Below are 16797 nucleotides of genomic sequence, written 5' to 3' on the forward strand. Positions count from 1 at the left end.
CAAACACACATACACAAACACACCTGCATAGCCTCCAGAGCCTCCTTCAGTTGTTGTCTCTCAGGTCGGTCAGTTGAGTGACTCAAAAGTTCCTACGGAGGGAGTTTATTTTGTTAGAAAAATGTTCTTGTACTTTGAGAAACTGTAAAAACCAAACTCCAATGGTGTGTCTGTTTGTCTTGGCAAAATCTGACAACTGCGCACTGCAGATATGAAATCATTAACAACACATTAAAAAGTACACTTTAAAACTTGAGTGCAAGCAGAGAGAGGAACCAGCCAAGTTCAGCTTGTTTTTTGTTTTACTAGCCCCTCCCCTAGCCCCAGATTTCTGGTTAGTTTTTTTTTTGTTTTTTTTTTAAATGCAAAGAACTAACTTTCAGACCATAGGACCCTTTTGTAGAGGTGTGTACATAATGAGACTGCATTGCAATTTTGTTTTAGAGCTGTGTACAAGACAGTCTTATGAATGGTTCAGATTTTGAACTCTGCCTGATTATTATCTAAAAAAATAATCAAAACTAAGCCTGAGGCAGTAAAGTTTCTGCCAAATGCATTTTTCTGCATCTAACATCGCCAATTTTAACTTGGCTTTCTGGCCAGTATTACTCCAGTTTAACAAGTTACTTTGTTTCTTTGGTGTCTTTAAGTTAATCAAATGTGAAAGGTAAATATGCAAGTTTTCTTACTTGCACTTAGGGGTAAAGATTTACTTGTGGTTTGGTAGGCTGATCAGCATATATGCTGGTTACCTTGATAAAGTGGAGATCGGTCAAAATTGTGTTGTAAAACAACCTGCTACTCACAAAGAAGTTTACTGTTCAGGTGCTAGGAAATAACACCGTATTTAATAGTGACCTCCACATTAATGCCAGCAGAGCTTGATGCCCTCTGCACACTAATCATTTGATCATGTATTGCTAACTGTTTGTGTAATTTTTTCCCAAAAGTTTAATGAGTTTGAAACAAAAATATGATGACGTGAAGACTGCAGCGACACTTAAAGTATTAGGAAAAAACTTTATTAGGTGACCAACGCTGATAAACAAACTGACCAATTAGCATTTAACTAGGTGGTACTGCCTGATTGGTTAATTGGGTAAGCCACAGCCCAAACAGGTTCTGGACTGAATCACTACACATTAATAGTTTTGAGTAATTCAATCTCAAAATTACACAGACAAATGCAAACAAGTTAATATAAAAATAAAGTAAGTACAGGAACTTTTTAAACAAAAACACAAATATGAGTATGGCAATCTGTGCAATACCAGTTGGAGAAGGGAAACCCAGAAAGATTCAGCGTTTATTAATAGCATGGCAACTTCCCTTTACAGCAGCCCCTGTTACTGCTCCATAACCCAGTGTGAAACAAGGCAGTCAATTAGTTTTCATATTAAAAAAATGTTTAAGTTTCTGTTTATTTCATTAAACACTACAGTGATGTGTTCATGGTAGATTTCACTGCTGGCAGGTACTAGCATGGAGTTAAAAAGAAGTAAACCTTCTCTGTTTGAGGTTAGCAGTATGAAGAGACATTAGCAGCAACATTAGCTGCTAGCTGCATAACCAACAAAAATTTCCAAACTATCAGCAACTGCTAGGATCGCTTAATGTGGATGTAAAGTTGTGGGAAAATAAAAGAATAACACACTGTATACATAAGGTGGAAAAATAAGTCCGGATGTAAATTAGAAAATAACCATAGTACTTCATTTAACCCGTACTAACATACCTATAACATAACCATGGATCATCCGTCTGATATTTTGAAGCTTATGCTATTACACGGACAAGATCACCTGTTTTTAGGTCTTCCAATTTCAAACTAACAATGAGCTTCACTATACAGGACATTTCCCTCACTGGCTTTTCATGCCTACTTCAAATATTATCAGCAGGTGCTTGACAAACAAAACCAAGAAAAAAGTGCTTTCATCTGGGCTCCACTTGTAACTTGTATTATCTGAGTAACCTTCTGCCCCTTTAAAGAAAGGGGTGCATTACAATTGCAAAAGAAAAACAATTGTACTGCAAAACATATTCAGCAAAATGTATAGCACAAGATCATGATTTAAGTTTTCTGAGAATTGTTGAAGTTGCTCTATGAAGTTCAACTATCATAAAAGAATGAAGAAAAGAGCCATGCACGCTATCATCAAATAGGGTTCAGACTCTTGAGATGATATCTATATAACAACAACTGTAGATGTACCCTTCAGCAGGACTGAACACGCACATAGACACAACAAAACAAGCACTGTCACTCTGACATGCCCTGAGGCCTCATGTGCAGCAGTGTTTCACTGCAAAGCTGCAGGAAGCAGTGAAATGGGGTGTATTTAATCTGATTATTGCACGGTTGATTTGACCTCAGTGGCTCAGTGCGACTCCTGCAGGGGTTCGATTCAAACTAATACAGATGCCACGGCGCTCTCTGTGTGGACCTACAATCACCTGATGAAGGCACTCACCTCCGCCCCTGGCTATTAAAAGCTGCATCATAAACCCATATGCTCATCCGTAATTGAGACGCAAAGTCAATTAATCATGGGTAATATTGTATTACAGTGGCTTTTGTATTTATTTATGATTTCTTGCTGCAATATCAGGTTAAAAATGTTTTTTTTAACCCAATTATTAATTAGTCATGAAAATTGTGGTCGACTACAATTATTTTAGCACCAGATCAATTGTTGCTAATAATTTCAAACAATTTAGATTTATATAGATATAGATATATAAATATAAATATATGATTAAAAGAAATAACAGTGCAAATTTGTGTTTTGACAAATTGCGACTAGCAATGACATTTATGAATTAAAGGGCACAGAAAACACAACATAAACAAGTGAAAAATGTGCAAAGGCAGACACATTGATGAGGTGTATTAAGTTAAAGTCCACAAAGCAATATGTGTTGCCTCAGTGACACTTCAGATAACAGTTTTTCAAAAGGGCAGAAATGAGTTTGTAAAATAGGTTAATGTGACGAGGGTACAAGTCTGAAAAATCATAACAACACTGACCAAATCCAGACAGCTGACACCGCCATTAGACACGGAATAAAAGAGAGAGGTGTTATGCATCATTTGAAATCAGAGCTGAGATGAACCATAGCCTCCCTGACGAAGTCTCAAGAAGAAAATCTTACAGTGCGGATCTGCTTTTCGGGATGGAAAGCTATTAACTTTCTGAAATATAGACAGCACAAATCCTTGAACTCTGAGTGTCAAAAAGGTGTCAGAAAACGGTTTTGAAAATTTCACATACAAAGTTCTTTGAAGTGGGTGCAGCATATACTGTATTTCACGGATTTAGCAGCGTCTGAAGCACGCGCTGATGAGTGGTGATTAGACGTCGAGTTAGACTGTGATGCCAAATTTGGTCAAATCAAAAGAAACCTGCATATTCCTTATTTAGCTTAGCTTAAGTATAGAGTCAATTGCGCCAAGAGTGAAAGAGGCAACATGTTTACTGAAATCAGAACCAGTGGACGGAAGAGACGCGTCATTTCCGTTAACTCCAGAAGAAGGGTTTTTTTTGCGCCTCGAACTACATCTGAAAGTTAGCAACATACACTAGCTGTGCCACAGAGATATAGCAGCACAGACGTTTGAGATGCACTTTTAAAAGGTAAGAAGTTAAAAATAAAACAAGTGTGTATGTTATCACACGGCTATTTAGCCAAAATCTTAATTACATTTGAATGAAACTGTGTAAACACATAAACAGGTTTTACGGATTTGGATTTTACCTTTAGTAGGAGGTGATACTTCAGCACCCTCTGCATGGGAACTACCAAAAGATCTTGGAGCTTGAACTTTCCTTCTTGCACTTTCATTGTACATTCCTGTGGAAGAGTGACACAAGCAGTGGCACAGTTATTACATGTTGCATAATACAGCATTGCAAATTTCCTACAAACAAGTATTCATTTGTTGTTTAAGAATACATTGTCATGTTGCTGCTGTTGCTTCCACACATTCACAGGGCACTCCTTTAGCAATGAGGCTGGCTATTCTTTCAGGGCACAAAAACTCTGGTTGTGCCAGCTATTTGTGACACAATTACGCAGCATACTGACTGAGGACATCCTCTGACAAATGAGTGCACATCCCTAAATTCTGCCTCGGCTCCATAAGAAGCGGTCTTTTGTTAGTATTATCCTATAAGGTTCCCTCACAGTGGTGTCTGTGTACATCTTTCTTCACTCAGTTTCTTTAAGTGTGCAATATCAGCAAAGCTTATCCTGTTTTACAAACAGTACTTTTCTATACTGAGCCAATAACAGGCTGATTTAGCCTTTTACAAAGCTCCTTTATTTTGAATGGGGTATCTCAGTTACTACTGCCCTGTATAGCAATATGTATTGCTTTTGTGCTCATCAGCTCTACGGCCGCCTTGTCCTCCCATTCTAACTGCAAATGTGCTTTAATTCCGCTCTATCCTGCATTCCTTTTCTAAGGATTTTCAGTCTGTATAACATCACAAAATCATAGCAGCATACTGAGGGGGAGATCTTGTTGTATACATAGATTCTAAAAATGTCCCAGATTTACACAGTAAAGGTGCCTTTTCTCGTTTCATCTTTTCCTGTGCACAAGGAAATTTAACAATACAATCAAGATCCACCACAACCCATCCCTGTTTGGTTAATATTCCGTTTTGTTCAGTATAACAAAATGTTCAGAATTTTTAAGGCTCTAGGGGCAAATATGCAAATTACATCTGACTTCATTATAGGTTCTGCCTAACAAAGGCAAAGCTTGGCCCCACTGATGAATTTATTTAAGTCATTATTTACTCATCGTCATTGTTTATTCAACGGTAAATTTTACTTTTGAGTTGGGCTTTGATTGTGAAACGGCCATATTCTAAAGCAGCCTATTTTGTTGGTACAACTCTTCAGAACATGTATACACTCTGTAAGACTGCAACTCTGGATTGATAGAAAATGTTAGATTTGAGTATACTTTCTAAAAGAAATACTGCATCACTTTGTCCTTTTTCTGTAGTTGGCACACAATGAATTTAGTAGTAATGCAATACACCGAAATATGTTTCTCTTCCCCTGTGGTGTTTGCACATGGTGCATGGGCAAAACACTAGCTATAATGCCATATCAAAACAGGTGGACAACTATCCAGCAGCTGTAATATAATAATGTATCTCCACACACTGGTGCCAGGAGTCAGCAGGAACATTTAACAATTTGTAAATATAATTTTGCTGGCTACCACACTCTGGAACCCGGTGAGCTTTTTTGACATGGTGCATTATCCTGTGGGAGCAGCCATTAGAAGACAGGCACATTGTGGTCATAAATGGATGGACATGATCAGCAAAAATACTCAGGTAGGCTGTGGTTTTTAAATGACACTCAGTTGGTACTGTAAGGGGTCCAAAGTATGCCAAGAAAATGTTCCCCACACCATTAGTCCACCACCACTAGCCTTAGCTGTTGGCACAAACAGGATAAATCCATGCCATCTTATTTTTGAAGGGAAATTCTGATCCTGTCATTAAAGTGTCACAGCAGAAATCCAGACTCACCAGAGCGGCACATGGTCTGGTCATCTGATTTAAGGTTGGTCACATTTTGGATTGAGAGAAGATGTTGCATACCTTGGTTGTAACATGCTTTTTTCAGTTACTGTTGCCTTATTATCAGCTAGAAAACAATCTGGCCATGATCTCTGACCTCTGGCATGAAGAAGGTATTTTCACCCTGACAAATGCTACTCACAGCATATTTTTACTTTTTTGTGTCATTGTCTGCCAACTCAGACCAGATAATTTGGTACCAAATACCACGCCTTCTGAGTACGACATTCATTTTAAACGTGTGTAGAGATGGATGTTACCTCTACTTTAATCCTGACATCCTCCCGTGTGGCTATTAGCTCGTCCAGTTTCTTCTGGGCATTCTCCATGTGGCTGCAGTACTGACCATAGATCAGCAACCTGGGGATGTGAAAAACTCATTAATCCAGTTACTCTGTTAGAAATATGAGGAGACTGTATAAAATGTTTACAGTTGATATTCTCGAAAGAAACAGTACAAGGACACAAACATTTACATTTGTATATTAAAGAGGTATGGATAACAATGTGGCCACACCCATTCACATCACATAATTCCCAGAATAATCTCGAACACAACAAAAGCAATATTTTGAAATGTTAGGCTTTCTTATTACAGCTATTTTATTTTAAGGATCATGGCTACATCCACTCACAAATGTCCCACTGTGGCCTTAGAAATGCTGGAGGTCCAAATAATAAAACATTAATGTTTCTAGGAGACATTTGAGATTATAATTTGCATAATTTTGCTCGTCCTCTGTGAGGAAAAGAGAAAGTGGGCTCATAAAACCTCTAATCTCAGTGTAGTGTTTGCAGTCTAAAAATAAGGATTCATAAGGACTAATAAGTCTCGTGTTAACATATAAAATTATGACATTTATAATATCTTTGTTAAAACACAGGTCAAAATTGTCCACAATTAGCTGTAAACTAGAATCTTTTGGTAGTATATGGACCTTCAGGCAACGTATTCATTTTAAGATTATTAATATAATTTGGGAAGTCACTGTAAGAGTCATTTAGCACTAACGGGTACAGATAAATGCATGTGTGAATAAATGCATTATGACTAAAAATATACTCACATCCAAGGGAAATATTTGAAGGGGCGGCATGCTCTTGCCAATAAGCTATAATCATAGCGTACTAATGAAAGTCAGGGCTTTATATCAGTTGGTTTGCAGAGCTCCTCTTATCAGTGTGTGAGAGAAAAAAATCTTTTAATTTTGAGTAGTGAGGATATGAGAGCTGAGTTCATTAGATATTACAATGGGACACTGACATAGATCTACGGGTTTAGCTGGGAGGGAGTTCAAAGTCATCTTGCCTGGAGGATGCCACTGCACGTGGCAAACATTCTTTGCGCTTACTCAGTGAAAGTAGGGCACTGGCACAGGCTGGTATAGTGCAACCCCCCCCCCAGCTTGGTAGAGTTGGCACATAGGCTTCTTAATCTGAATCTTAAGCCAGCGAGGCGGTGTAGAGAGCTGGCACCCTGAAGTCTAATCAAGCCTCTGATAGCTCTGAATAACAGGCACCAAAAACAGACCAACCAGGGAACTTTGGTAGTGATGCAATCAGGAAACAAAACTGGTTTTACATAGTGATACATATTATGTATTTGTTTTATATTTAACTTAAGGTTACCCATTTCTATTCATGTTTAAACTGTCATTAATGGGTATTTCAAAAATTCTGCATTTAAAAACACAAATCTCCAATATTAAAGCAAAAAGTCTCCTTTTAAATGATTAATTGTTCTCTTCCAGTGGTTCTAAAATGTTATGGCTACAAAACGTTTTTTCAGTGTTGAAACTTTGAACACTGAACATCTTCACCTTAAAAGCAGCATTTCTGTCAAACCCATTCAGCATTTGATTATCCTCCGCTCTACAGAGATCAACCAGGGATGATCACTGGAGTTTCAACTGGAGTCCAGACAGAGGTTTGAGTAAGCCCCCCCCCCCGCAGGCTCCAGCTATGGTTAAGCCCAGGGCTAACAAGCCCCTGATTAAGATGTGATCCACACTCTGGGAGACAGCTCTCTTCAGCTCCAGCTCCTCTTTGACGACGCAGTGATTGAGATTAATGGTGGCCTTGATCAATTTTAAGACTGTGCGATATAGTGAGGACATAGTGGTACGTGCCAGGTCACAAATCTTATAGTGAGCTATCAGCTCCTAATGGGACATGAAGGACTTTGTAATAGCAGCATAAGAAATGACGCAATTTAATTTCAGTATGGGAATTATAAGAAATATTTAAAAACTTGGTGAAGATGAACAAAATGAAGAACAATGGCTACTCTTTAAGTTATGCAGCGAGCAAATGTGGCTACACTGTCCTAAAGGCCTGTTCTGTGAAGGCTAGAGCTTGCTTCTTTTTCATTACCAATCCATGGCCTTAATAAACAAACTCTATTCAATGACCAAATTATGTTTCTCTCAGAACAATAACAAGAACTAAGTGAATGAAAGTGATTTAATGAAAGACTGATTTGTTTTCTCGTGTGAGTCGATTTAACAGAAGGCCATTCTTCAGTGTGCAAGTCTTTGAGACTATTTTAGCTACGAGCTTTGGTTCTGCTGCACATTTAATTTATCTAGGCCACCTGTTCATTGCCAAGTAGCTCGAGTTTAATCTCAGTGTTGGTACCTCCCACGGCACCTACTAGCCCTCCAAAACACTAGCTTCACATCACGTTCATATTTCTAGGGTTGAGTGCTCTTTAGGTTAGTGTAGTGTTCTTTGGTACCAATGTAATTATACAAAGCTTTAATGAAGTTTATGGAACTCAAACAGTTTTTAAAGCTTATTTTAACAAGTAACAGTGTCAAGTTAAGTACAATATTCTTGCTATTTGCCAATTACATTGCTATATTTCATCAGCCTGTTTGTGTTCAGCATCATGAAAAGGCAACCAGTTAAATTCTGTATGTATATAAAATAAAATACAATAAATGAAAAAAGATTGTCTACATCTATTTTTATTACCAAAATATCACCCCAACAATTACTAAATCTCACAAAAACTATATTTGGACACAACAAAATTTGGATACATGAACATTTTTAATAACAAGCTTTTTATCTGAACTGTGAGAGGCCAATTGAAAGTGTTGTCATCTTCTTTAACTGAGATAGTGAAACCAAACTGCTAGTGACACACAAGCACACTGAAGCATCCATGCAGTCTTCTCACCCAGCCAGCTCTAATTAGCCTGTGATGTGGTGATAAATACACTCAATGCTTAACCACGGCTCTTAACAAATTGCTGAAAACTGGTGACAATTCATTACTACCAGTTTTCGACTTGGAATATGTGCTTGAATGTTTGCATTCAAAAATCTGCCATTAATGCTGAAGCACACTGATGAATACTGTGTTGTTGTTGGTTTTTTCCTTCTGTACAGACTTGAGAAAAACCTGATCATCTTCTTTTAGCTGCTCCCTTTAGGGGTTGCCACAGCATATTATCTGCCTTCATTTCACCCTAACCGTAGCATCCTCTTCTGCCATACCAACCCTCTCCATGAATCTTCTATGCAGTTTTCCTCTTTTCCTCCTACCTGGCAGCTCCATATTCAACATCCTTTGCCCATTATCCCTCCACTGTACATGTCTGACCATCTCAGCCTCGTCTCTCTAACTTTGTCTCCTAACTGCTCAAACCAAGCTGTTCCTCTTATGTACTATTGATGAACTGCATGTTTCATTTGGAAACATTTTTATGGCTGGCTGCCCTGCCTGATGCTACCCTCCCCTTTTAACTGGGCTTCTGAAGTACATAGGACTATGAATTTTTGGGGAAAAAATTATATCAGATATAACATCAACAACTTTTATAAAGCTGATTACAGCGAGGGAAACAAGAAGTGGTCAACCACAAAATCTGCAATGTGAATACTTACCTTCCACTGAAAAATAATGATATTTCTATTCATTAAATGACCGTTTGGTAAGTTTCCCTCTGTGCCATTAGCATACCTGCAGGCTCCAGCAGCCCACGCAAGGAAAACATCACGGAAAGGGTAGATAAATAAACAGGAGTTTGCAAGTGCAGGAAGAAACTTCATGTTTTTATTCTTTTCAGTGCAGGTGATATTGCCCTGCTGTGCTGGCCTCTTCTGATGGCATCGTGCATGTTATCTCACAGGAAATGCAATTTTGAGTAAATGTGTTCCGAGCCTTCACCCCCACCCTTGTGGAGCCCTGCGAGGCGAGTCAGGCAAGTGAGGAAACCTCCCAGCAAAGCAGAAGTGACAGGCTGTGGAACTAGCTAATATTCTCTGACACATGGCATTGGGACCCTCTCACCTCTACTCAACATATCCAGCACACAGCAAATGGAGGAGAACACAGAGCAAAGACCTCCACTAAAGAGCCTCATAGCATGGCCATGATTAGGCACTGCTTGGATATCAGGGAGTCAGATTACTCCGGAAATGAGTTGGGGAATGTTGCAAATGAGTGCATCAACAAGAGGGCACTTAGATGCCCATTTAGTTTATAGAGCTTCCTCTGAGTGTACTTTTCCATTCTGCCTGGTTCTGACTGTTTAAGAATTGAGCATATAAACCAGTGACATTTTCAGCATGGCATTCAGACCAATACAAAAAAAAAAAAGAAAAAAAAAAGCTTTTCATCTTTGGCACCAACGTGAGGCAAAAAAACGATACAAGCACATTGTTGTAAAGGTCACAGGGACTTACAAGCATAGATAACCAAATTTATTATGCAAAGCAAGGTCCTTAGGAAATTGCCAAGATGAATGAAGAGAGCATTGCTGTGTGAATAAAAATCCCATGGTCACTGTTGTCTATCGCCATGGCGAGACAAGACACCACTGTGGCTCATAATGAGGACGGTCTACACGTCAATCATAGTGAGAAAGTCAAAGCTTCTGACGTAAAGGTTCCTCAAATCAAATGAATGGTCTTAAAATAACCCAGCATCTCTTTTGTGACAAATGTTGGTAATGGTAAATAGTAGCAATGAATCGTACGTCATTAGGAAATCTGTATATAAATGGAACGAAGCAGAAGCCGAAGTTTAAAAACCATTTACCAAACAACATGCGGACTGTACAGTGCTGTGAAAAGGTATTTGTCCCCTCTCTGATTTCTTTTTTAAACCTGAGTAAATAGAAAATGCAGTTTTTAAATGATGATCTTACTTATCAAGAGGAAAAAAGCTATCCCAAAGGTTTACTTTTTCCCTATGTGAAAAAGTAAACCTAATAATTGGTTGTTTTTTGAGGGTTTTTTTTAGACATTTAGAGATGGACTTGCTGGGATGTTTCAGATCATTGTGCAGCTGCATAATGGGAAATGCTCTTGAACTGAAAGCCTCTCCTTAAGAATTTTCTGGTAGAGACAGAATTCCTGGTACCATCAGCTTCACAAGTCATCCAGGTCCTGAAGCAGCAAAGCAGCCGCCTGCCATCACACCACCACCACCACCATGTTGATATGATGTTCTTTTTATGAAATGTTGTGTTAGTTTTATGCCAGATATAACAAGATGACATTACTTTTTCACAAAGGGCCAGGTAGATTTAGATATTTTTTTCCTTGTTCCCTTAAATTAGTTTAACGATTTAAACATTTAAGTGTGACTATTACTAAAAAAAATTTAAAAAAAATCAGCAAGGGGGCAAATACACCTCCAACCCATCTTGGAAAAAGGGTGCCTCTCCCTGAGCCTGGTTCTGCCAGAGGTTTCTGGTTAAAAGGGAGTTTCTCCTTCCCACTGTTGCCAAGTGCTTGCTCAAAAAGGTTCGTCTAATTGTTGAGGTTTTCTCTGTATTATTGCAGGGTCTTTACACTACAAAATAAGGCCCTTCGCTTTGACTTGGTTTTATATAAATAAAATGTGTTTATATAGTGATCCAGTTTAAATAACATTGAATTGAACTGAATTTAATTTTTACAGCACTGTATGTGCCCCTTTAATGCCATTCTGTTTGTTCAAAAGAGTGGAAGTCTTAGTGTAGAGCAACATTTGATTTTAGTGTCATGGAGCTCTTTGCTTCAACACAACATTGTCCATCATACAGCATAGCGTGTACAGACAGGTTGATTTCTTCCCAGTTTTGTGTGAAATAAATTGACCCGCCTGTCCAATGTTCCATCCAACACTTTTACAATAAACTGTAATTCTGACTGTTAGACTTATCATCTTACAGTGACCAATGTTACAGGCACTTTAATGGGTAGGACAAGCCTGCAGGCATGTTCATGTTCTTCTTCCAGTATATTATTATAATATTAGTATATTATCCAGTATAGATACAGCATGTATACAGATGGAAAAGATATATATAGATATATACGTATATATAAAAACAAGAAATTTAAACCATATTTCCTCAATAAACAATAGAATTGGTGTAACTACAGATGTTTCCAATGAGATTTCCCTTCCTGTACTTTCCCTTTTAAAACACCTCTGCATGCCTCCACAAACGTCTGATCATGTGACAACCTCCCCTTGTCCTTTAGTGACCTATGGCCAGATTAAGTTTTCCTACCACTGCTGAATCAGACCAGGGAGTAAGATGAGCTTAATGAGGATGGAGAAACAGTAGGACTGTGGATGCATGTATGAGGCTGAGGGAGAGAGTATGTGCCTGTCTCTGCCTTTTAACAGGAATACAGTCCCTTTTGTCAAACCGACTTTATGTTACATGGTCCCTTAAGGCTTAAAGAAGAGGCCTGAAAAGAGCCTATTACCTATGCAAACTGATGTCACCCAGAGAAGTGCTGTGAATGTTTTCGGTTAAAAGCATCAGAGAGGTGGGAAAAGTATCTGTGCTGTCACTGTGCAGAGGAATAGAAAATGTACTTATGGACGCAGGGACAGGTAACACATGCGCTGCATTGTGTGACTTGCTTTCACGCCGTAATGGCTGTGTTATTCACAAGAGCGCCACAACCATAGCACTGTATGGAATCATAAACGAGACCAGAAGCTATCATCATTACCATTAGCTATGAAGCAGTCGCCTTAGCGGGGATCATTGCTCCCCTCAGGGATGCAAATTATCCACACATTGCTCCACAGCTGGGCGAGATTGAGATCATCTGAGAGAAAATCCTGTTTGCCAATAACCCCCAGCTTTAACTGTTCACTGGGTTTCATAATCTCCACACTGCTGGAAACACCTTCTCATCAAGTCATTTCTGTATTAATTTGTAAAACATTATTTTATTAAACCAAGTGAAACAATGAGATATTTGGCAACAGCTCTGAATACTGACTGAGACCTATTTGCAGAAATGGAGAAAATTATTTTTACTGCCCTTGGGAATTTGTTTATGATTTGCTTCAAACAGATATTCATTTATTAAGATATTTGTTAAATGTTTAGGCAGTTTTCAGCTCTGTTGTTTTTAAATGTGAAGAGATATATATATATATATATATATATATATATCTATATATATAGCAACCACCTCCTGTGCACCTGACAGTAGAAATCACAGAACAGCTAATATGTGGGTAAAACAGATAGATGGTGGTCGAATAAGTGGAAAGACTAATACAAAGTAATATAATTTTGACAAGCTAATGCAATCCTTTGAGTATACACTCTGATGGACAACAATGGTGTACATGCTCTCTCAGCTTTTTCATTAAACCGGTTCATTTTAATCGACTTCTTCCTTGAACACTAATCCCTTCAATCCACTGATCCGTGGATCCTCAATTTGATGCTGCTTCCTAAATTTGAAAGTAAAGGCAGAAAAATGCCACAGCCTCTAAACTATAAGTGGATTTTAACACCCCGTGTACAGAACACAGAAAAGCACAGGATGTCTATGAACAAACAGCACACAGCAATGTCAGGATACCAACCTTTCTTTGAAGTCGAGAAAGATCTTCCCCAGGCCGCTTCCTCCACTGACCACGTTCAATTCAATGGCTCGCAAGAGAGCAAAGTGGACTTTGATCACATCCTAAAGGAAAAATAACAAGAAAAAGAAAGTAGAATTTCATCATCATTCCCAGCCTGAAACATTGATACAAGGCTGGACGGATCCATGGTTTCATGTTGTTTATGATCCTACAATCCAAATGTTGTAGCTGAAATTGAGACTCATCAGACCAGACAACTTTTCCAGTCTTGTACTATACAAATTTAGTGAGGCTGTGCAAACTGTAGCTTTAGTACAGTAGCTGATCTTTTTTCAAGGTTCATTGTATTCTGAGGTGCTCTTCAGCATTCATTGGTTATAACTAGTGGCTATTTGAGTTACTGTTGCCTTCCTCAGCTTGAAAAGCCCGAACATTCTCTTCTGACCTCCGGTATGAACAAGGCGCTTTCTCACAGACAACTGCTGCTCACTGGATATTTTCTCTTTTTCAGACCATTCTCTGTAAACCCTAGAGATGGTTGTGTGGGAAAATCCCACCAAATAAGCAGTTTCTAAAATACCAAGACCAACCAGTCCAGCAGCTAATAGCCATACCACATTGAAAGTCCATTAAATCACCTTTCAGCCCCTGGTGCTCCACTTAAACTTAAGCAGGTCTTGACCGTGTCTACATGCCTTAATGTGCTGCGTTACTGCCATCTGAGTGGCTGATTAGATATTTGCATTAATGCTCTGTCTGATATTCAGCTATTTGGTCCTGTGTGAAGCACTTCAAAGTGCAACCAGGATGAAAGGGACAAATAAAGTTTAATTAACTGATACAAGAACTCATCTTGAAACATTTAGTACACATTGTTGCCCTCACTAATAAACTCTAATTCGTTCAGATTGCTAAGTGAAGATATAGTTGAGAAGTTGTATTTTTAGGAGAGACGGAGAACACACTCCTTCTGAATGTGATAATCTTTGCTATTTAGGTTATGCTGCCTAATTGTCGGAAAGCTGTGTGTCTATGTGGCTTCTATGTCCCAGAAAAAGAGAACAGAGGAGATCAGCAGTACAGACTTTTTTCACAAAGGTGACTAAACATTTATAGCATATTACAGTTATTTAATATATTTTATAACCCAAGATTATTTAACATTTCTCATGAACAAGCAAGTCAAAATCCCTGCTACTTTATCGCCACTTTCAAATCTCCATAAGCAGTCTGCAGCTTTCATAATGCATAAACCTGGGAGAAGCTGGGCAATGTAATTTCTAGCAAATGTTGGTCATTGCTCATAGAGAATTTGATCGGGAATACTTTGACACACATTAAAACAAACACAATGAGTATTTACAGTTCAGGGCCAAATTGAACTATAAATACTCATTACAGGAGAGACTCAAATAAACTACAGCCGCTTTGTTTGTTACAGGTCAGGAAAACAGTGTGACTCATTAACATAATTTAATGCAACTCTGTACCACATGTGGTCCAGAGTGCGTGGTGGTATTTTACACCAATGAGGCATATTTTCTCGGCAGGAATGTTGACTGTTTTCGACTCTGGCCGTGATGAAAACACTGAGAAATGACAAAACACTCAGCCCAAAGCAAAGCATGAATTTTCACAGCTTTGCACCCTTAATATACAGTAAATATAAACAATAGATCCCATCATTCTTTCAGCCATCCATACACATATCGAGTTATTCGCTTGGTGTGAAACGCATCCAGGTGTGCCGCACTGGCATTATGTTGTCTTGTAGATTGGTTACTCACCTCCAGGTTTACAAAGATAGCCTCCATGTCCTGTGGACTCAAGACTTGCCTCAGTGGGATCATGTAATTCTTGGAGGGGAAAAAAAAAAGAAAAAAGAAAATCAGCGATTTTTTTGTGTTGTAAAAAATCATTTTGAGGGCTAAGTGTGCAATAAATACATACAGCTGTTGTTTACGATGTCCACTTATGCTTAGAGAGGAAAAAAAATATGCTTTTTATTTCTCTAACGCTGCTTTATGGTTGTCACATTTCATCATCATAATGATAACAAATAGATCAACTAAGAAGCAACGCAAAGATGACTGGGTTTATTAACCCCAACTCAATTAAGCCTAACGAGTCCTCTGATCATAAGAAGGTTATTTATTCTAATTTAGACTGGTGTGGGAAACACAGGATGCACATTTAGTTTAATGAAATTAGCGGAGCGGATGATTTGTGGCGCTCCATGAAATCGTGAATGAAATCTGTCAACGCGGAAACTGATGCGATAGCAGCGCCGATCTCAGCGATGGTTTATTACTACACCGTGAAAGCTCAAACGTATGCGTGAATTTGTGTGCGTGTATGAGGATCTGAGTCTTTGAGCATAGAAAATTTCTTGTTATAGACAGAATATTTGTTTTTGATTTTCTCGGTAAACGGTAATCATACTACTTTGTAAAATGTTGTGTGTCCTGTGATAAATCTCCTCTCTGCAACAGCAAACTTCACGGCTCATATTCAGAAGACACACCGAGACTTTAGTCCTGGATAACTGTGAGAATGTTTCAATGTCATTCCCTAATAAGCTAAAATGAATTGTGACCAATTGTGCTACAATTACATAAAAGTGAATGTTTTAAATGTGCTAACTCAATTAAAGAAACTGTGTCAGCAGGGTGAGAGTCAAGGCTGTTTCTAGCTTTCTGTGTTACAGCTGCTAAATATTATTATTATTATTTTTTATTTTAATTAGTCAGACAGACATGTACCACAAAGACACATTATACAGTAATGTAAAAAAAAGTCTTGCATCCATTTTTTTATATTTCGTTAGGAAAATCCAAAATAGGCATAGTGATTTATTGAAACACACAAACATAAACGGAAATATAGAATATAGGGGAAAAACAAGGTTTGTACAATTCTGCTGAACTTGACAGCCAGTATTTGGTATGGCCAAATTTATAATTCAAGACAGACAGAACTCTCTTAGAAAAGCTTTCTTGTAATACTTTTAGTCTTTAGGATGTTCTCAGGGCTTCTTGCAAGACATTTAAAGCAGTTAAAAACATTTCTTTCTCAGTTAGGCCTTCTGGCATTCTTTTGTTATTTATGTTTTCATTTATTTTTATTCTATTTTCACGTGGTTCTTTTTTGATATTGTTTACTAGTTTTTCTAGATTACTATTAACAAAATGCCTAAAGATATCATTTTAAACCAGTTTTTTTGCCAAGTTGTCTGCTATGTGCAGACAGCAGTGGTTCTCGAGTTAGGTGTCTTTTTAATGCCTGAACTATTTTTTGCTTTAGTCGTTTAAGTGACTTAAATAACTATTCAAATTATTTTGAAAG

At 38.1% G+C, this 16797-nt stretch overlaps 1 protein-coding gene across 7 annotated transcripts in view; it reads right to left on the minus strand.

Moving 5' to 3' along the window:
* vav2 (vav 2 guanine nucleotide exchange factor) overlaps positions 1–16797 on the minus strand; it is a 188248-nt gene that overhangs the window by 19313 nt on the left and 152138 nt on the right. For all 7 annotated transcript variants that reach the window (XM_031739005.2, XM_039615025.1, XM_039615023.1 and 4 more), the window contains exons 7-11: positions 15240–15308; positions 13453–13553; positions 5870–5969; positions 3760–3855; positions 24–92 (exon numbers count right to left, since the gene is read on the minus strand). In XM_031739005.2, coding sequence (XP_031594865.1) covers positions 24–92; positions 3760–3855; positions 5870–5969; positions 13453–13553; positions 15240–15308 — 435 coding nt within the window. The remainder of the gene's footprint in view (positions 1–23; positions 93–3759; positions 3856–5869; positions 5970–13452; positions 13554–15239; positions 15309–16797) is intronic.

This window comes from Oreochromis aureus, linkage group 7 (assembly GCF_013358895.1).
Source record: "Oreochromis aureus strain Israel breed Guangdong linkage group 7, ZZ_aureus, whole genome shotgun sequence".
Lineage (NCBI taxonomy): Eukaryota > Metazoa > Chordata > Actinopteri > Cichliformes > Cichlidae > Oreochromis > Oreochromis aureus.